This window comes from Bos grunniens, chromosome 18 (genome assembly GCF_055505025.1).
Source record: "Bos grunniens cultivar Pamir isolate PY7600 chromosome 18, Bosgru_T2T1.0, whole genome shotgun sequence".
Lineage (NCBI taxonomy): Eukaryota > Metazoa > Chordata > Mammalia > Artiodactyla > Bovidae > Bos > Bos grunniens.
In genome coordinates this window covers 64,919,940-64,940,690 of record NC_141182.1, presented here as the reverse complement: position 1 = coordinate 64,940,690, position 20,751 = coordinate 64,919,940, and the positions used below count along the sequence as shown (strand labels likewise).

General features: G+C 47.4%; 1 protein-coding gene across 2 annotated transcripts; it reads right to left on the bottom strand.

Annotated features, from left to right (window-relative positions):
- Positions 1-623: 623 nt before the first annotated feature.
- Positions 624-20,739, bottom strand: ZNF805 (zinc finger protein 805). Of its 2 annotated transcripts, XM_086354774.1 has the most exons (5): positions 20,321-20,739; positions 18,496-18,622; positions 11,520-11,615; positions 6,484-6,621; positions 624-5,835 (listed from the first exon to the last, which is right to left on the bottom strand). In XM_086354774.1, exons 1-5 carry the CDS (start codon positions 20,345-20,347, stop codon positions 4,208-4,210), a joined length of 2,016 nt encoding a protein of 671 aa, XP_086210900.1. In that variant the 5' UTR covers positions 20,348-20,739; the 3' UTR covers positions 624-4,207. The 2 variants fall into 2 exon arrangements, with proteins under 2 accessions (XP_086210900.1, XP_086210901.1); XM_086354775.1 differs by lacking the exon at positions 18,496-18,622 and having other exon boundaries at positions 20,321-20,694.
- Between the last annotated feature and the right edge of the window lie 12 nt (positions 20,740-20,751).

Below are 20,751 nucleotides of genomic sequence, written 5' to 3'. Positions count from 1 at the left end.
ACTCGGTCTTCAAGGAGGTTCTGCCTAACGGAGAAGGCAATGGCACCCCACTCCAGTACTCTTGCTTGGAAAATCCCATGGACGGAGGAGCCTGGTAGGCTGCAGTCCATGGGGTCGAGAAGAGTCGGACACGACTGAGCGACTTCACTTTCACTTTTCACTTTCATGCATTGGAGAAGGAAATGGCAGCCCACTCCAGTGTTCTTGCCTGGAGAATCCCAGGGACGGGGGGAGCCTGGTGGACTGCCGTCTATAGGGTAGCACAGAGTCAGAAACGACTGAAGTGACTTAGCATAATGGCTCAGAACCTACTTGACAAACCAGTACGTTATACTCAGATATTGTTCCCCTAATCTATGTAAATGAAACTATCTGTATGGTAATCTGCCTTTCTTCACAATTCAAGTCAATGGTTTTATGGCCCAGGATGAATCATCTGGTGCCAAGATTATCCCAAAATGCATCTTATGGATGGGGGTGCCTGGTGCCATTCTGAGTTTTAAGACATTCCTTTCTTTCATTAACAGACTGCTAATGACTACATAACATGCAGCTGAAGACTGGCAGGGGGGTACTCTTTCTGCCCCCTTTTGATGCCTATGTCAGAAGCTTTCTCTATCTCCTTTATACTTTAATAAAACTTTATTACACAAAAGCTCTGAGCGATCAAGCCTCGTCTCTGGCCCCGGATTGAATTCTCCTCCAGAGGTCAAAAATCCCAGCATCTTTTCATTCAGCAACAACCTTTCAAAACTGGAGATACACAGACTTCACTTCTCACAAACTTTGTTTTAAAAAAAAATCTTAAGACAGTTGAGGCAAAAATTACAATATCCAATATGGTGCTCAGTATACAGTGAGAAACTATTTAGAACAACTATATTAAGAACAGGGAATGTAAAAGAACCCTAATGAAATCAAGGTTTCTATACGTCAAAGTGCTGAAATATTGATAAGTCTGTGATTAAGTTATGTATATGTAATACACTTCATACAGTAAAAAAAATTAAGATATATACTCAAAAGCATTACAGATACATCAAGTAGAATTCTAAAAAACATTAAAGTAACCCACAGGAAGGACAGGAAAGCTAAATAACAAGAACTAAAAAACAAGAGTAACACTATAAAGGGAATACAAAAAAAAAAAAAACAATTAAAATGGTACACTGAAGCTCTAATGCATCATTAACTATTTCAAATTTAGATGATCTAAATTTACAAATTAAAAGAAAGTGGCAGAAAGGGTTTAAAAAATATGACCCCAACTATTGCTGTTACAAGAAACTTAAAAAATACAAACTGCAAACACCACAATTTCTTAATTATACTTCAAGACTTCATCATTTCTCTCTGCAACTGACAAGAAATACTACACAGAAAGTCAGCAAGGATATAGAGAATCTGAAAAACATCCCCAACAAAGAAAATTGTGCAGACATTTATAGAAACTCCACCCAATGACAGCAGAATACACATTCTTTCCAAGAAGTCTTACAGAACATTCAACAAGATTTACCACACCCAAGGGCAATAAACAAACTTCAACAAATTTAAACAGTCAAACCAAACGTGAAACAAACAAGAAATCAATAACAAAATGATACCAGAAAACGGTTCAAACAGTAGAAAATGAAATAAAAAACTTCCAAATAACCCACAGGTGACAGAAGAAGTCTCTAAAGGAATCAAGGGGTATTCAGAACTGAATAAACTGTGATAAAAACTTGTGGGACAAAACTTGAACAGTGCTGTGGTAGAACTTTATAATACTTAATGCTTCATAAGAAAACAAAAAGTGTCGAATCAATAATCTCAGCATCCCTCAAAAATTAAAAGTGCAAAATACAACCAGAGCAAAGCAGAAGATAGGCTATCATAAAAACTGGGGCAGAAATCAGTGAAAGCAAAAACAGAAAGGAACAGAAAAAAAATCAATTAAGTGCTGGTTCTTCAAAATGATCAGTAAGATTGGTAAATGTCTAAGACTGACAATGATTAAAAGGAGTTGACTATTTCCAAAATCAGGACTAAAATGGAATACCTTGCTGCTGTTAAAAAAAATAATGAGGAAAAAAAAAATGAGGGAATACTTCCAACAAGTCTAAAATTGAGATGAAATGAAACATTTCTTTGACGAGGACCAGCTATCCAATTTATCCAATATGAAAAGACACTATGAATAGTTCCATATTTATCAACTAGTATCCAGAAAATCTCCAGGCCCAAATGGTCCGTTGGACTATTATAAAACAACAATTAAAAACACTTACACACCATCTTCCTAAAAAACAGAACTTGAGAGGCCACTATCACCTTGACCTAAAATCAGACAATGATAGCAGCTAAAAACAAAGAATGGCCACTATGCACCATCAATCAAGAGATTAGAGGAAAAGTGCCTCAAAAAAATACAGTCAAATCAAATGCTTTAATATATATTTTAAAATGCATACTCCATAACCAAGTGGGGCTTATTCCAAGGATGCAAGGCTGGTTCCATATGCAAAACTCAATCAACTGGGTATCAAAGAAAAATCAGATGATCACATCAATTGATGGGAGGAAAAGCATCCAACAAAACCCAACACTCAAGCATAACAAAAATCTCACCAAATTAAGAACTGAGGGAAACTTTCTAGACTTGACAGGAAAAGTCTATGGGAAAAAAAAAAACTTGTAACATTGTACTTGTTAAGAAAACTGAATGTTTTCCCCCTAATATCAGAAACCAATCAAGGATGTCCTCTCTTACTACTCGTACTCAACATCAGACTGGAAGTCCTAGCAAGTGCATTAAGAAAAGGAAATGTAAAGAATACAAATAGGAAGAAAAAAAAGTATGTGCAGTTGACATTTCTAAGTACAAAATACCAAGGATTCTATCTAAAGAAACTACTAGAAATAATAACTGAGTTCAGCCAAGGCTACAAGATACCAAAATACCACCCGCAGAACAATCTTTCTATATACTACTAAAGGAAATGAGGAAATGAAAGTTTAAGAATCAGTGTCAACAGAGAATTCCCTGGCAGTCCACCACCCCAGTGGTCAGGACTCTGAGCTGGCCTGGATTTGATCCCTGATTGGGGAACTAATATCCTATAAGACACAAGGCCAAAAAAACCCCCAAATCAATGCATTTATAAATCACTTTTAAGAGTTTATAGGGCCTGTATTATTGAAAATTAGGACTTCCCTGGTGGCTCAGACGGTAAAGCATCTGTCTACAATGCGGGAGACCTGGGTTCAATCCCTGGGTCGGGAAGATCCCCTGGAGAAGGAAATGGCAACCCACCCAGTACTCTTGCCTGGAGAATCCTATGGACGGAGGAGCCTAGTGAGCTACAGTCCGCAGGGTTGCAAAGAGTCGGACACGACTGAGCAACTCTACATTATTGAAAATTACAAAATGATAATGAAACACCAAGAATGCTAATGACGTGTCATATCATGTACTGTGTTCACAGTGTCACTTCTGAACTGCTCTATAGGTTTAAATCAATCTCTATAAATGCTGAAGCAATATTTTTTTGCATGCTAAGATTTATACAGGAAGTCCAAGGAACTAGGAAAGCTAAGTCAATTTAAATAATAGAGACAATTCATTTATCCAATTTTAAGATTTACGGTAGAGCTAAAATTAAGTAAACAACAGATTGAATCAATAAAAAAGTCTGAATGTTTGGTGTTTAAAACCACCAAAAAAAGTCTGTTTTTTTAAAAAAACTAAAGCCTGAAGGTCTTAACTGGCACAATAAAATGTGCCCATATATCATGTGTGTATTTTTATCTACGTAAATACCTGCCCTCAACTATCTTAACTCTCCTGACACTGGATAACAATGAGTGTATATACAAGACCCACGAAGGGTCAAGGCCCTTTGCCAGTGAAATAACATTCCACTCACCCCAAGTAAACTAAGGAACCCATGACAAAGTGCCATAAGCTTGACAGAGAAGTCTCAAAGGAATTGGGTTTGCATTTCATTTGCTTATCTAAATTTCCATCTTCTTTTTATACAAATTCCTGAGATAACACTACAGTGTAAACTAAGGAGAAAAACACAGCTAAAGGTTTCCTTAGTGCACAATAAACACTGGTCTCTCCCTTACGGATGAATTCTCAGATGCAGAATAAGGCTCCACGCTGGGTCAATTTCTAAAACAGGTCTTTACACAACTACAGATGATCTGACAGGTTTTCTCAAAGCGAAGATACTTGAGGGGTTTCTCTTTGGTATGTGTGATCAGATGTCATGGTAGATACTTTCTCTTGCAAAAGATTTTCCTCTGTGTTTACATTCAAAAAGTCTTTCCCCAATAGGAGTTCTCGGAGGGTGACAGAGGTTTGCCCACTTGTGAAGGGTCTTCCCACATTTGTCACACTGACAGAGTTTCTCCCAATATGGATCCTTTGATGCTGAGTGAGAGAGGAGCTGCGACTGAAGGCCTTTCCACACTCACTGCACTTATAGGGCTTCTCTCCAGTGTGGATGATGGCATGTCTAATGAGGTTTGTGCTCCAGCAGAAGGACTTCCCGCACTCCATGCATTCATAGGGCTTCTCTCCACTGTGAATCCTCTGGTGTCTGGTGAGGCCAGACCTGCGGTTGAAGGCCTTCCCACACTCTGTGCACTCATAAGGCTTCTCTCCGGTGTGGATGCTGAAGTGCCGAATGAGGTCTTTCCTAGTGCTAAAGGCTTTCCCACATTCTTTGCACTCAAAAGGTTTCTCGCCAGTGTGTGCCCTTTTATGCAAGATGAAAGTAGAGCAGTGGGTGAAGGCCCTTCCACACTCAGTGCACACAAAAGGCTTCTCCCCAGTGTGGATCCGCTGGTGCCTCTTGAGGTATGACCTGTGGTTGAAGGCCTTCCCGCACTCGAGGCACTCGAAGGGCTTCTCCCCGGTGTGGATGACGTAGTGGTGAATGAGGGCTGCACTCTCACAGAAGGCTTTCCCACATTCGCTGCACTCGTAGGGCTTCTCCCCGGTGTGGGTCTGCTGGTGCCACATGAGGTAGGACTTGTGTTTGAAGACCTTGCCACACTCAAAGCACTCATACGGATTCTCGCCACTGTGGATGATGTGATGGCGAAGGAATCCGGGCCTGTGTCGGAAGACCTGCCCACATTCTTTGCACACAAAGGATTTTTCCCCATTGTGTCTCCTCTTATGTAAGACAAAATTGGAGCGGTGAGTAAAGGCCTTTCCACACTCACTGCACTTGTAGGGCTTCTCCCCACTGTGAATCCGCTGGTGCTGTGTCAGGTAGGACTTGCGGTTGAAGGCCTTGCCACACTCCATGCACTCGTAGGGCCTCTCCCCGGTGTGGATCATATGGTGCTGCAGAAGGTGTGTGCTCTTAATGAAGGTTTTCCCACACTCAGTGCATTCATAGGGCTTCACTCCAGAGTGAATCTTTTCATGTCCAGCAAGAAGGTGTTTCTTGTTAAAAACTTTCCCACACTCATTGCATTTGAAGAGACTTTCCTCTTCCTGAATCAGGGGATCTTTACCTGATCCACAGGAGTCACGGTCATGGACAGCACCCCCTAGAGGGACTGGTTCCTCTTCGACCCTTGAACACACACCACCAGCTGTCCTTAAGCTGCCATGTTCAGGACTTATTTTTTCATGAAGCTTCTCCCTCTGGGGGTTGATCCCTGGTACAAAGTGGTCTTCCTGCATTTCCAGCGGCCCATCCTGATCCTTGGTTTGTCCCAACTGGGAGTCTCCTGGGCCTCCCTGCATCAGTTCCTGGAGAGAGGCTCCTTTAGACAGCGTTGGTTCACAACTGGTAGGTTCTGTGGTCTTGGGTTTTCCTTCGTCAACTGAAAGAAATACAATAAACAGGGCCCGTTAGTAATCCAACACGGAAGAAATGAAATCAGCATTTCAGTGAGGAAAAAAATAAAGATGAAAGGAGTGCCTCTGGGTCTTTATGCTTTGCTACCATTGACTCTCAGGATTGTTAATTTCCTTCTTCCTTGGTCATTAGACTGCTGACTCCTTCAAAGAGAGTTTAGGTGAGGAGATAAAGGGTATGGAGTGGACACACCACCACAATTTTATAGACGTTGCTTGACAGAGTAATAATACCTCTGTGTGCTTTCAGTTTCTATAAGTAAGGACGTCCCAATTGTAAGAACACCAGGAAAAGGGGAATTCCCTGGAGGTCCAGTGGTTAGGACTTGGTGCATTCACTGCCAGGCCTTGGTTAAATCCCTGGTCAGGGATGTACTTTCTATTCTATGACAAGAGATAGCTCATTATGGGAACCTAGACAGATTATGCTAAAGAGATAACATTATGTCTGATTATAGCAGAAAGACCACACATGTAATTAGAATCTTGGGGTTTTGAACCATGAGTTATTAGCTGGCGCTCTGGAGAGGGAAAGAAGGTTAGACACTGAGTCCCATGTTCAATGACTCAGTCAGTCATGCTTCTGTAACGAAGGTCAATAAAAATCTACATACCCGGTCTCTGGTGAGGTTTATGGGTTGCCAACACTCCGTGCACATACTGCCAAGCATTGATTCCTGGAGGTAAAGAGTCGCTGAAGACACGGAAGCTTCGTGATTGGAATACCTCTGGCCCTTCTTCTGAGCTGTATCCTGTACCAAACATACTCTGTGAGCATAACAGGTTCAAGGGGAGTTTCTCTGAGTCTAGCAAATCAATGAACCTGAGGGTGGACTGGAAACTCTTGACTTTCAGTTGGTTTAGAAGACCAAGGCAGACACGGCAGTCCTGGATTCTATGTTCCTAATCTGGGGTTTGGCTAACTGTGTGAAGGAAGAGGCCAGGGGAGTTGTACACCACAGGAGTCCTACACCAACTCCAGGCACAACAGGCACTGCCACAGAGAGACAGTGGGAAGGATGCTACAGCCTAAGGAGACAATGTACAAAAGCCCCACAGGTCACGAGGATGGTGCTGATGAGAATCCAGGGGAGCTGACTCAGGTTACTGTGAAACCTCCCAGGACACAGCTCATAAGGCAGGATGGTAAGCAGGACGGAAGGGACACACTGGGTCTGTTATGTCTGAACAGTTTGGTGAAAAGACTAGCAAAATACACATGATCTAGATAAAGAAAATGTCAATACTTTACTTGAAGACATTAAAGAGGAGCTAAACCAATGAGAGATTTAATGTAGGGGATGGTGAAATTGGAGAGAGACGGTCAAAAGGTACAAAATGCCACTTTTAAGATTAAGTAACCAAGGAATGTAATGTACAACTATAGATGACTATAGTTGACACTGCTGTATGATATAAAGAAGCACCATTAACAGAGTATTCCTAAGAGTTCTCATCACGAGAAAAATTTTTCCCTTTTATCTTTTCTTCTTTACTTTTTAACATACTGTCACCGTGCTTATTAAACTTATATTCAGAGTACATCATGCGAAATGCTGGGCTGGATGAAGCACAAGCTGGAATCAAGATTGCTGAGAGATATCAATAACCTCAGATACACGATGACACCACCCTTATGGCAGAAAGCAAAGAGGAACTGAAGAGTTTTTTGATGAAAGAGAAAGAGCAGACTGAAAAAGCTGACATAAAACTCAACATTAAAAAAACAAAGATCACGGTATCGGGTCCCATCACTGCACGGCAGATAGACAGGGTGATGATGGAAACAGTGACAGACTTTATTTTCTTGGGTTCCAAAATCACTGCAGATGGTGAGTGCAGCCATGCAATTAAAAGATGATTGCTCCTTGGAAGAAAAGCTATGACCAACCTAGAGAGCTTATTAAGAAGCAGAGACGTTACTTTACTGACAAAGGCCCAACTAGTTAAAGCTATGGTTTTTTCCAGTAGTCATGTATGGATGTGAGAGTTGGACCATAAAGAAAGCTGAGCCCCAAAGACTGGATGCTTTTGAACTGTGGTGTTGGAGAAGACTCTTGAGAGTCCCTTGGACTTCAAGGAGATCAAACCAGTCAGTCCTAAAGGAAATCAGTCCTGAATATACATTGGAAGGACTGATTCTGAAGCTGAAACTTCAATACGTTGGCCACCAGATGTGAAGAACTGACTCACTGGAAAAGACCCTGATGTTGGCAAAGTTTGAAGGCAGGAGGAGAAGGAGACAACAGAGGATGAGATGGTTGGATAGCATCACCGACTTGATGGACATGAGTCTGAGCACGCTCTGGGAGTTGGTGGTGGACAGGGAGGCCTGGCATGTTGCAGTCCATGGGGTTGCAAAGTCGGACTTGACTGAGCAACTGAACTGATCTGATACAGGAAGATGGATGTTAGCTTAACCAACTGGTAATCACTTCATAATGTATGTAAATCAAACCAGCATGCTCTGTGCCTTAAAACTTATACAGTGATGTATATCAATTGTTTCTCAATAAAACTGGAAAAAAATGAATCATATGAAGCTGACAATTCTATCCCAGTGGATGTGTATATTCAATACAATTTCCAATAAAATACCAATTGGGTTATTGTGGAACTCAGTAGTTTTACCATGGGATTTGCATGAAAAATCAAAGATGCAAGAATAATGAGAATTAAAAAGATATCTACCTTAGCAGGTAACAAGATTCTAGACTTTAAGACACTGTGGTCCTGGAACAGAGAAGACACAGGCAATGGAAAAAGAACCGAGAGCCCGGGAAACACACACACGTGGAGCTCTGGGGAATGGAACGAAGGGAGAGCAGTTCACAGTAAAAGGAAAGGACATAGAGTAAATGGAGCTAGAAAAATGGGTGACGCTGGGAATGAGAACACCGTATTCCTATCTCACACTATCCTCAAATTCTACCTCACACCAGAAAGAGTTAAATGTCAGGTGCCAAGCTTAGAACATCTTATAATGAGGACATCTTTTTGATATTAGGGATGGAGCAGCACCTATAACTGATCAAAGTATCAGTAATGTACAAAAATTCCTAAAAACAAAAGGCAAACAAAGTTAACAGAACACCTGGCATTTTCCATGAACTGACATTTCAAAGAAGAAAATACAGCTGTTCGTCAGTATCCACAGGGGAATAACTGGTATCAGAAGACACTTCCTGCTCAACACCCAAATCCAAAGATGCTCAAGTCCTTTACATAAAATGGCAGTTTTTGCACATAACCTACACACATCCTCCTGTGTACTTTTAAATCGTCTCTAGAGTGCTTGTAATATCTAATACAATGTAAATGCTATGTAAATAATTGCCAGCACAAGGCAAACTCAAGTTTTGCTTTTTCGAGCTTTCTGGGATTTTCTTTTCCTCCAGTGTCTTCAATCCATGCTTGATGAATCCAGAGTCAGAACCTGCAGATGAGGAGGACAACTGTACAAATGGGCCGATAATTACATGATGAGAAGCTAAAGCTTGTGAACAATTAAGGAAATGCAAGGCAACCTCACCTAAGACACAATTTTGTCCGTTTGTTAAGCAAAAATAAACGTGCCTGAGAGCATGAAGGACAGAACAGGACACAGTCAGTGGAATCTAGAGAATTATAGATGGGCAGATCTCTTTTAGAAAACCACGGCAATTGTCACCTAAACTTGAAAGTTTGCACAGCTACAATCCAACAATTTTACTCCTAAAAATGACAAAAGACAGGCCTAATCGTGTGCAAGAGGACCAATACATACGAATGTTCCTGGTAGCACTGTTTATGAGAATGATGAAACGTAAAAAAGTAAATGCCCTAGAGAGTGGATAAATATGAAACAGGAATATTTTTTATTTGCTTCAAGTGCAGAAACTTGGGCACATTTTTATGTTAAGTAGACAAAGGATAAAGTTACTAAGGGGTTTCCCTGGTGGCTCAGAAGATAAAGCATCTGCCTGCAATGTGGGAGACCCGGATTCGATCCCTGGGTCAGCAAGATCCCCTGGAGAAGGAAATGGCCACCCACTCCAGTATTCTTGCCTGGAAAATCCCATGGACAGAGGAGCCTGGCGGGCTACAGTCCATGGGGTCGCCAAGAGTCGGACACGACTGAGTGACTTCACTTGCACTTTCAAAGTTACTAAACAAGCACTAAATAAGAAATACTTTCCCTAAAAGGTGTAACCTAGACTCTGGTTCAAGAACTGGCCATGAAGTGTGCCAAGATCTCTTCCACCAGGTGAAAGGAAAACTACAGCCTGGGAACCTGAGTGCAGAAGGGCTGAGGACCAAGCAGGAGTTTACTGTGGAGCCCTGCTGACACCCCAGGGCCATGCGCTGAGACACCGGCACTGGGGAGGCAATCCCTGTCGGGAGGGCCGGACGCAGGGCTGCTGGGGGTGGGGCGAGGGTCTGGGGCGGCATGCAGTCTCCAGCCTGCGCGGAAGGCAGGACCACGTGCTCAGGTGTAGGAGGGGAGGAGTGAGCACTGGGATGGGTTCTCTGCCAGGCGTGCTCACTGGCTGCCTCTGAGATCCTCAGGTGGAGGTGTGTGGAGAGCAGGGGGCAGAGGCTGGGATGCCCCTCTGAGGGGCCACCGATGGCCCCACAAACGCTCACAGGCCAGCTGGGCCACGGACTGACTAGGAGTGGAAAGAGCACGCCTCTGCAGCAGCCCCAGCATCACATACGACGGCTCCAGTGCCCTCAGCAGCCCAGACGTGGGCACACAGGACAAACGTCACTGGGAGGCTTTACCCAACAGGAGGAGACGGGCGACAGGGGACAAGGGAGGGCTCCTCAGTGTCTGAAACGATAGTTTGGGAAAGGGGAAGCAGAGGAGTGCTGGAGAGGCGCTGGGCAGGGAAGACGTGAACCACACTGTTCATCGTGACTAACGGGACGTGGCGGTACCAGCAGCTCACCTCCCACGAGACACCGACTACGGCTCAGACCCTGTGCTGAGCAGTTTTATGTTCTACAACTGCACACCCCCAGCAACCCCAGGTCAGAGCGACTACCGTGACTGGCGCCTTCAGGAGCAGACCCCCCTCCCCAACCTCCTGCTCCTCTCCTGAGACAGAGGGCTCAGTCACAGCTCTCTGCCCACCCCTCAAGTGTGGCCAAGAGCCCAGTGCCTTCCAGTGGAGGGATCAGAGGGCTGCTGTTTATGGGAGTCAGAGTGGCGTCATCCCCCACTTCTCTGCTAGCTGCAGGGGTCAGGGCACCTGAAGTCACACACTGACGACAGAACGAACCCAGGGCCCCGAGCGGCCGCGTGCTGCAAGGCTCCCCGTGACCCACAGGGACCGGGTGCGAGTCAGAAACAGCGCCTCCACGTGCTTGAGCTCCGAGACGCCGGAGTCCCTCTGACACAGCAGCCAGGCTGTAACTCAGACGAACTTACGTGCAGACACAAGGAGATCCCAAATTTCACTGGGACCACAGAGCCGGTGGTCGGCACGCAGGCCTGAAGCCCAGGACACATCTGAGCTCGTACACCGTTGACCTCGGCGAGGACAGAGGGACCTGGGGTCAAAGGGCTCCGTGGCTTCCAGACCACCAGAGGCCCGAACAAGACGCTTCCCAGGGAACCAGGGCCCGCGGCTTCCGGCAGGGTCTCTGCCCACAGCTTGGCTCCTACCTGCACAGGTGCTTCGGGAGAGGTCTCTCTTCACCGTCCACAGCTCCTGCCCGTGCTCCTGCTGGTAGATCAGCTCAGGTCTGGGGACAGGACACCCTGGGCATGGAGAAAAAAGGAAGACACAATGGTGTCTGTGAAAACTGAGAAGACCTCTCAGTCTCGCGTGGGACTTCAGGATGTGGACCTCAGAATGAAGCTGCTCCCACCCACCGACATCTGGACTTGTGACCTGGGCAGCAAGGTTAGAAGCAGCACTCCTGGGACCTAGACTTCAGACAGCAGTGAGAGTTGTGTAGACAGCACCTGTGCCCTTTGACCTCCATCATGTAGAGCTCCAGGAGACCTGTTCAGTTGTAGCCAAGAGACCCAGAAAACATGACCCCTCCTTCCAGAGGCTGTTTCCTAATTAATACAAGTGAGTCTCAATCGTGTGAGCATCAAAACCTCCCGGGATGTCTGGTTCATATCCAACTGAAAGCTCATCTCTGCAGATAGGGCCTGGGCAGCAATAGATTAAAACCACCCCAGACTCTGGCATCAAGAAGGACCGAAAAGTCTGGTCTCCACCAACTGGCAGGTGAGCCACCAGGCACTCTGGAGAAGAGCACCCCAGTCCAGGATGGCTGAGAGAGGGGACTCGCCGGTGCCGTGTCCTGCAGCAGCCTGGGTCGCCCAGCAGGTCGCCTGCCTGTCAGGAAAGCTGCCCAAGACTCTAGACCAGGAAGAAGCAGAGCAGCAGACAATTGGGTTGCAAGCCACCAACCCGTGAGCCAGTCCCAACCTTGTGCTTCTGACTGGTGAGGTAATAAAAAACTTCTTCCAGAGTGAAGACTGAGCCGATCTGCCACATGCAGCCACACACAGATGCAAGGGCAAGACAAGTGGGTTCCACAGGAAGTGGATGGCGGAGGCGCCAGGACTCGAAGATGATTTCCTCTGGCAGATCCAGGGTTCATCACTCATCACTAAGCAACTGTGCTCTCCTGTCTGCTCCGATCCCGGCACACGGCTCAGCCACCAGGAGTTACCCTCCCGACAACCTTAGGGCCTTCGCACGTGCTGACCCTCCTCCCTGGGTCTCCACTCAAATGTTGCCCCCTGAGAAGACTCTGCTGAACCCTGGAGAAGTCCAGGTGCTTAACCAACTCACCACACCACTATCAACTTTTAATCTTAATTATAAGTGAAAATTAATTTGTACAGGGTATAACCATATCACAGGAATTGTGCCAAGCTATTTAAATGCATTACATTATTTAAAATGGCAATAAACTGATGGAATAATTTAAAGAACTCACATATTTGAAACATAGACTCTTTTCAGTCAAAATAAGGTATGATGACCTCATTGATGTAAGTCTTTTTTTTAGATCCCAAGCAAAGTTCTGAAGTCTGATGCTGTGACAGGCCAAGTCTGCAAGGGCTGTTGAGTCCCTAGCTGCCACCTGATCTGAGAAGAGACTAATCTTGTTAGTTGGTCTCTCTGTGGTCAACATACCAAGTTTCTGGATTGGTGACCCAGGGGCAACCAGGTAACTGGTACTGCACCAGGCCAAGGTCCCCTCAAAGATGCAACTGTGATCAACTGAGCCAACATCACTGAAATCTGGGGGCAGGTGGGGAGAGGCACTCAACCCAGCTTACTCCAGACAGTACAAGCCCTGCCGTGGGTCTGGGCGCTCCTGAGGAACAGACGCCCAAAGGTCGCACCACTGCTGTCTGGAGGCACAAGCCCCAGCGCCTCCCTAGAAAGGGAAGCCGCCACTCACAGACTCACCACTTGGGACTGCTAGGAACCTACCAGGAAAACACCCAAGTAAAAAAAAAATGGTCAGGGATAGAAAGGTGACCAAAAAAAAATTTTTTTTTGGTTTGGAGGTAAAAAAGGAGTGGGGAGGAGGAGGAAGGGACTAATTATTATGCCATGCACCAGGGCCATGCCAGGGAGAGGCTGAGCTTCAAGGCCCAAGCCCCTCCCCGACAGGAGATAGACTAAAACTAAAAACCAGGGCTTTAAAAGAATAAAAGCCCAAAAGGAAAAAAGGGAGGGAGTGGTGGCACACACTTTAAACCTTATTTACCAAGCAAATGCCAGGTCTAGCAAACACAATACTGGTTCTAGACTGGTACTGATTCAAACATAGTAACAACAAAAGCCAAACCAAAAGCCCTAGATAACAAGAAGAGAGTAAAACATTTAACGAAATAACATACATGACTAAATTAGAACATAGTTAATAGTTGGACCCAACTGGAAATCCGAAATTTTTATACTAAAACTTACGTAGTAAATTATTATATATAAATAACATAACTGAATGTATTTAAAAAGTTTATATTACTGAAACATAACAAGGCACAGACTGGTTTGTCTGATCCTACAACACAAGTTTTTGAATTATTTTCAGAATTTGCTAAACTGCACCAACAGACAAAACCTCATGAACTTAATACTGTGGCTCAAATCATAGTTATACCCGGGAATCCCCCTAAACTGAAACACTGCACTCTGCCATCTTAAAAAGTAACTGAATACTAAAGAGGAAAAATGGGCATTTCTCACTTTAACTCTACAGCTTTGCCTGAACTTCCTATAGGCCAAGTAACCACTGTTCTAAAAGTACCCCACGTTGGGCACTGATGCTCTGACGTAATACATAATTAAGATGAATTTCTGGCACTTGTAAATTAATTGACTTGATAAAATGGGACCCCATACACCCGAGTGAAAATAATTATCCAGCCCAGCGTTAAGTTGAAAAGGAAATTTCAGGGAGCAAATCTTATATGTAAGACCTAATTCATCAAGGGGTGATGATCCCCACTGCTGCTCCATTTGACAGCCCAACTGTGTCTGTTCTTAAACCTGAAAAGACCCAGGGCCCCTCACTGTGAGTTACTGCAACCTGCATTCTGTGGTCCCACCCAGCTTTAGGGTTCCTGTCATGGACTGAACTGTGTCCCCCTAAGCTGAATGTGTTACCCCCTAGTCCCCAGTGTGATCCAATTTGGACTTAGGGCCTTAAAGAGGTAATGAAGGTGAAACGAGGTCATGGGGTAGGGCCCTGATCTGGTAGGACTGGTACCCTCTGAAGAGGAAGTCCCTCCAAGCCAGAGCAAAGGTCAGGTAAGGACTCCCAAGCAGGCGGTCAGCAAGAGATCCTCATCAGGAACTGAACTGGGCCGTCCAGCCTCCAGAAACTGTGAAAATAAAGCTATTTAACCACTGAGCTGACTAACAAGATCCACACAGGCCAAACCCAGCAGTATCAGAAGCCAGTAATTACTCGCCCTGACAGACTAGGCTAAGGTGCTCTGTTTGGTGTCTGTTTTGACGGCCTCACAGCCTTGGTCTGCCTTCACTCTGAAGGGAAACAGAACTCCTCTCCCAGGCTGCCAACACCCACACCCTTGGTAGCTGAGACCCCAGCTGCACCCCTTCTCTGCAGGAGCGCAGGCAACGTCACACCGACCACAGCCTCTCTAAGGAGACGCTGTCTGACACAGGACAGACAGTAGGCCAGCATCTGTTAGACCTCTGGGACTAATTTAGATAACATTCCCATTTAGTATGACTTTGGTGGCCATGTATTCCTCGTTTACAAATTTTACTTCATCTCCCTGATGCTGATTCTTATAAATCAGCCCACCATAAACAGGCCTCCCTCCAACAAAGGCCCTAAAATCTGCTCACAATACTGCTGGAAAGCCAGTCCCACTAGTGCCCTCAGAGACTCCTTCACTAAAGGGCTTTGACAACCTCTTCGCACACCTCCTGGAGTTTCTGAAGCATGGACCAGGGCCATGAGATGCCCAGACTGTGCCCTCAGCCTGCTGCGACGTGCTGTCCAGACCACCACGAGCCACACACAAGGCTCTCCTGACAACAAAGGCTCTCTCAGACCTGGACCTCTGACCTCCACACCCAGGTGCCCATCACGTTCTGGGTCATGAAAACAGCACAGCCCAAGCTCAGCACAGGATGGCACGGACCCTAGGCCCTCTGACACATTCCATTTGGAGGTGGCAGTGGCTTCTCCTGTCCTCAGCTCCTTGCCACATGCCGTGGTGCTGGAGGGGTCACCCCTCCCGATGGGCCTCGGCTACGCAGGGAGATTGAGTGAGTGATTGAGTGAGTGAACCGCTGTGGGAGTCCCTCAGTCTGCTGTCCATCATACACGATGCAACTTAGTAGAATGCTGCGGCTTTCTACCCTGTAGCCAGGATGTCCCAGTGAAAAATGGGACCTAAGAAACACTGTGCCGCCTATTCAGGGAGTCATCTTAGTACCAGAAGCCCTGATCAGCCAACAGCTTCACGTTCATTATCAACTGTTGGGCCACCGCTTCAAAACTACCTCCTTCAGGGTAAAGAACCTCTTGTCTCACAAGTATCACAAAAATAAGCCAAAGTCACACATCCCTACATTTATAAAGGTGACCACGCAAGCCTTGCCAGGACGCTCCTGAGTCCCTCTGGAGTGACAGACATTACTGACAGTGACCAAGATACACATTTCACTTCACAAACTACACAATGCTGGGCTCTGGTGAGAGGCATTCAACTGAGCTTCGCGGCCCCAAATAGCTGGTTTAACTAGAGAGTAATAATTTCCTTCAACAACTCCTTTTCAAATTCTAGTCTGACAAATAAATCCCCAAATAAGCCTCTATCTCTCCGCTTAGCCTTAATTCAAGGTTCCTTGGCCTACTTACAACACACCAACTTCAAAAACGTCCCACTGCCCTTTGCTACGCTGAAGGGGAACGTGGCTTCCCTCTATGCACACCAAGACTGGCTCTCCAGGAGGCCACTCACACTGCCCTCCCTGTGGTTATGCACGGAGCTTGCCATCATCCCACGAGGCCGGAGGTGAGACTGAGGGAGCACACGCTCCGGGGCACACTAACCAGGGACTGTCCTGGAGCCTGGGCAGCTGCTCATCTGATGTGGGATCCATCTGGCCTGAACTCCAAAACAAAACAAACAAACCAAACCTTGAACAAGAGCCCTATGCCACTCTGAGAACTGCTATTCTGATACTGGTCTGGGTACTTTCAACGGTTTATAACTCAGAGACCTGAACCCTCCTAGGAAGCCACTGTTTCAAACAAACAAGCAAATACCGAGGTGGTCATCAAGTCGAGTGCGTACCCACTTGCAAAGGTTACCTTGTCCCACGCCCCATCATTGAGATGACGTCATCAGGGACACTAAAACTCTCACTCAAGTGGATACCTATGAACTGCCTCTCCTAGGACACAAATCAGATCTGGGAGCTTTTGGCTTTCTACTAGGGATTCTATCATACACAATCATGTTCCTGAGCTGCTGTCTACGATCCTGGTAAATTCCTCAACCTGCCAAAGGGGAGACCTGGTAGAGGATGCTACTATCTGTGACATTTTAAGAACGAATGGAGATTATGGCTTCCCTCACGAGGCACTTGTTTCCTATAATCAACCTTCTAAATCTCTGGAGAGCGGCACCCACTTCCCAAAGGTGCCTCCCCACTACCCACTCCAGCTTTCCGCCTGGAAGGTGCGGAGAAGAGGGCCGCAAAAAAAGCCGAAATGCCCAAGAACACCCACCAGGAAAACAGAACAGCACCTCAGAGGCCGGAGGCAAAGATGTCAAGCATGTGCGGAAACAGCAAGACGCCAGTGACCAAGACGTCAGAGACCGGAGCAGTAAGCACAGGGAGAGCTTGCGGGGGGCGGGTGGAGGGATCAAGGCTGAATAGTGGGCTATTTTGTTTAATTGTTATAAAATATCTAAATATGTCAAGCTTTTCCTGATTTTGTTCAACCTCCTCTCACTAACGCAGAACATAATCCCAGGTCTCTAAGAACAGGCCTGTCTCACCAAAGCCCTGGGTTTATAGCCCTCCCTTTCCTCAAACTGAGCAGCCTGAGGGGACCGTCCCCGAGCTGCTGTTTCTCCACCGTGGCTCTCCATTCCGTGCAGACTGGGTCATCCTCAGCTGAGCGGGGCTGTTGTGTCCACCCTCTGGTGCTGAGGAGCATCTCTGGACTCATCACCAGACCCCGGGACCACTCACTCCCACATGTGACGGGCAGATGCAGCTGCTGCTTGATGTCTCCTGGGCACAAAACCGCCACATGCTGAGACACACTCCTCTCCCAGCTTCTCCTTCTTGGACCAGCAGATGATCCCGGCCGAGACTGAGTGAACATGAGACACCTGTGAAGGTGCAGGAGGACAGAGAAGCCCCCTGACTGAGACCCTGCGGCTAGAAAGGACCTGCTGGCACTGAAGGCAAAGGCCTCCTGGGGCCCCGGCTGCCTCACCCTCTTCCTGGAGAACAGCTTGTCACCCATATCCTGTGCACTCGGGTATAGGGGACGCTTGGGAACCGGTCTCATTCGGTCCGCTCCCTCTCTGGAATGTGAAACAGGAACTCAGACAGAGGCTGGTCTGTGCTGGGCCCTGGGCTGAGAGGCTCAGGTGGTCACTTCCGCCTCACGGACACCCCCACCCCCACCCAGAGCCCTGCAGCAGAGAAAGAGCAACAATATAAACACACGAAGAAGTAGAAACAAGGCATCTGGAGCCTTGGAGAGCAGGGATTGGGCTGGTCACTCCTGTCAAACTTGCTGGGGTGCACAAGCCATTCTGAAAAGACAGGGACGTGAGCAAAGCCAGAGAAAGAAGCCAGGACGGAAGACCCAGAAGCCAGGGTAGAATCCTGGTTCTCCTATTCCAGTCCCATGTGGCCCGACTGGAAATGCTGCCTTTGGGCTCTGCAGAACATTCATTTCCTTCCACCACTTTCTAAGAGCCAAAGGAGTCTTTCTTGCCCAAAGTGGCACTAAGATAGCAGGCAGGAAGAGATGAATCTCAAACATGAGTGAAGCTGTAGGGCAGGTAGGCTTCTGGATCAGCTCAGCATGGAGCTAGAGTGTGCCTGCAGGGAAGTGGCAGGTGCCCTGCATGGCTGAGTGAGAGGCCTTACCCAAAGACATCAGGAGCCTGCACGTCTCCAGCATCACCTCCCGGTACAGGGTCCTCTGAGCCGGGTCCAGATGCCCCCACTCCTCCTGGGTGAAAGTCACAGCCACATCATCAAAGGTCACAGACACCTGTCAAGCAGAGGTAGCAGAGCTCATTTCTAAAAGGCTGGTAAAGGTGCAGAGAGATCAAGACCCTAATCATGGAGCATCTCCTGAGGGCAAGATCCAGGCTGGGCTGAAGGGGAGGTGAACAATGTTTTGGACATAATACAGTAGTGTATTATGAAGTCTGTAAGAGAAGTCTCCTATGCGGGACCACTGGAAAGTCACACAAGACAATGGAAGTGATGTGTGGGCTGTGAAGTGCAGACAGGGCTCTAGGACATCAGAGGAATGAGTACATAATGGTAATAACAGTATCAATAATGGTAACAACAGCAGTACCTGCGCCTCCCTGGTCCTGCTAACTGCCTGACCCATGCTGAGGGCTTCACATCCTGGTTAGAGCGACTAAAAGTCCCCACTTCTTTTGTCAGTCTCCCGTGGTTTGCATCCAAACTCTTGAAACCCGACACTTGCCAGCTGTGTTACCTTGGAGACATCAATCACTTCATTTCTCTGAGCCTCCATTTCTGGATCAATACAATAACAGTTCCCACTTCACCAATAACAGTCATGAGTTTTAGAAAATTATTCAACATTCCATGGGCTTTGGCATTTTCCTTGATTCTCCCACAGACTCTGAGTAAATCTCTCATTACCTCCATGCCAGTCAGTGACCTGAGGCTAAGGGAGCTCCACCAATCCACCCAATCATATGTCCTACAAACCAAAGGCAAGATTTTTAACACAGGCCAGTGTTAACCCAGGGTCTAACAATGTAACCTGACATTCTTTCACCAAAGTGAACACCTAGTGATGAGGCTGTGAGGCATTTACAGCAAATGTTTGCTGTTAAACCCATTTCATCATGCCTGAAAATATTTCTGTGAACATGCACAGAGGAGCAGAGCCTTCGTCACAGACCTCCTGAGAGAAACTCCTGAAGGGGTGGCTCTACCTGGGTAATGGCAGGGTCTGGACCAACTCCCCAGCCCCTCCTGGTCTCCAGACTCCCAGAGAGATTCCACAATGAACCGTTTAGCCCCCTTCTTCCTGGTCCCTGCCAAAACTCACCCCGTGCCAGGACTACTTCAGACCAGGGAGCACAAGTGGCCAAGGCTACCGCTCGCTTTGACCATGAGATTGGCCACCATGGCTGACCTGGCTGAAAGTGAGTGCAACATTAAGCAAAGGCCCACAGGATCTCGCCAACTCAAGTCTCAGCATCTGGGAGGAACCATGGCAACCTCGCGAGCCTTCTGTACCTTGGCTTTGTCAGAGCACTCATCTCACCCTCCAACGCCCAAGGCCACCAGGAGTAACACCACGGCAAGTAGGGGGCGTGGGTGTATCCTCGCAGCACACGGTGGGGTTAGGGATTTACCAAGTATGATGGGGGCTCATCAGGTGGCTCAGCGGATTAAAAAAAAAAAAAAAAAGGCAGCAGCAGCCCATGGACAGGGGAGCCTGGCGGGCTACAGTCCCCGGGGTCGCAAGATTCGGACATGACTGAGCGACTGAATAACCACCCGGAGGAAGCAGAAGTCATTTCTCTACAACTTCTGGGCACCTGTCACAGCCCAGCAGCTTTCAAGACCGGGAACACGTAAGAGGCAAAGCGGCTCCACACACCAGAGCATACAGCCGCGTGGACACATCCGGGGTGCCTGCCGGAACCGCCTCTGCCCTCAAAGATGAGCGGTACCGCCACTGCCGTCCACTCACCTGGGTCCGGTGGGTCGGCGCCGCCATGATGGGAGCTGCGGCCCAGGCCGCCTGGGAGAGGCGAGCCCGGGGCGGCCCGCTGCCCCTTGTCTCCGCCCGCCTGGGCTGGGCGACCTCGGCTGACCGCCGCCCTGCGCGAACAAGCCGCCCCGGAGCCGGGCGCCGCCCTCGTGAACGCGGAGACCAGGGCCGCTGCTGAGGCCCGCAGAGGCCGCGGGCCGGCGGGCGACCAGGGCACGCCACCGTCTAGGGACTCACGACCCGCTCAAAGGCACGAAGGGGATCCGCACCCCTCTGCCTGGGCCCCACGAAAGGCCAGGGGAGCCGCGCGAGCCCAGGGCTCCGCCCGTCGAATCCTGTTGGGAGCGAACCCCGTAGGCAAATGGCGTCCACAGAGAGAAACCGGAAATCCCGCCCACGCCCCAGGAAAC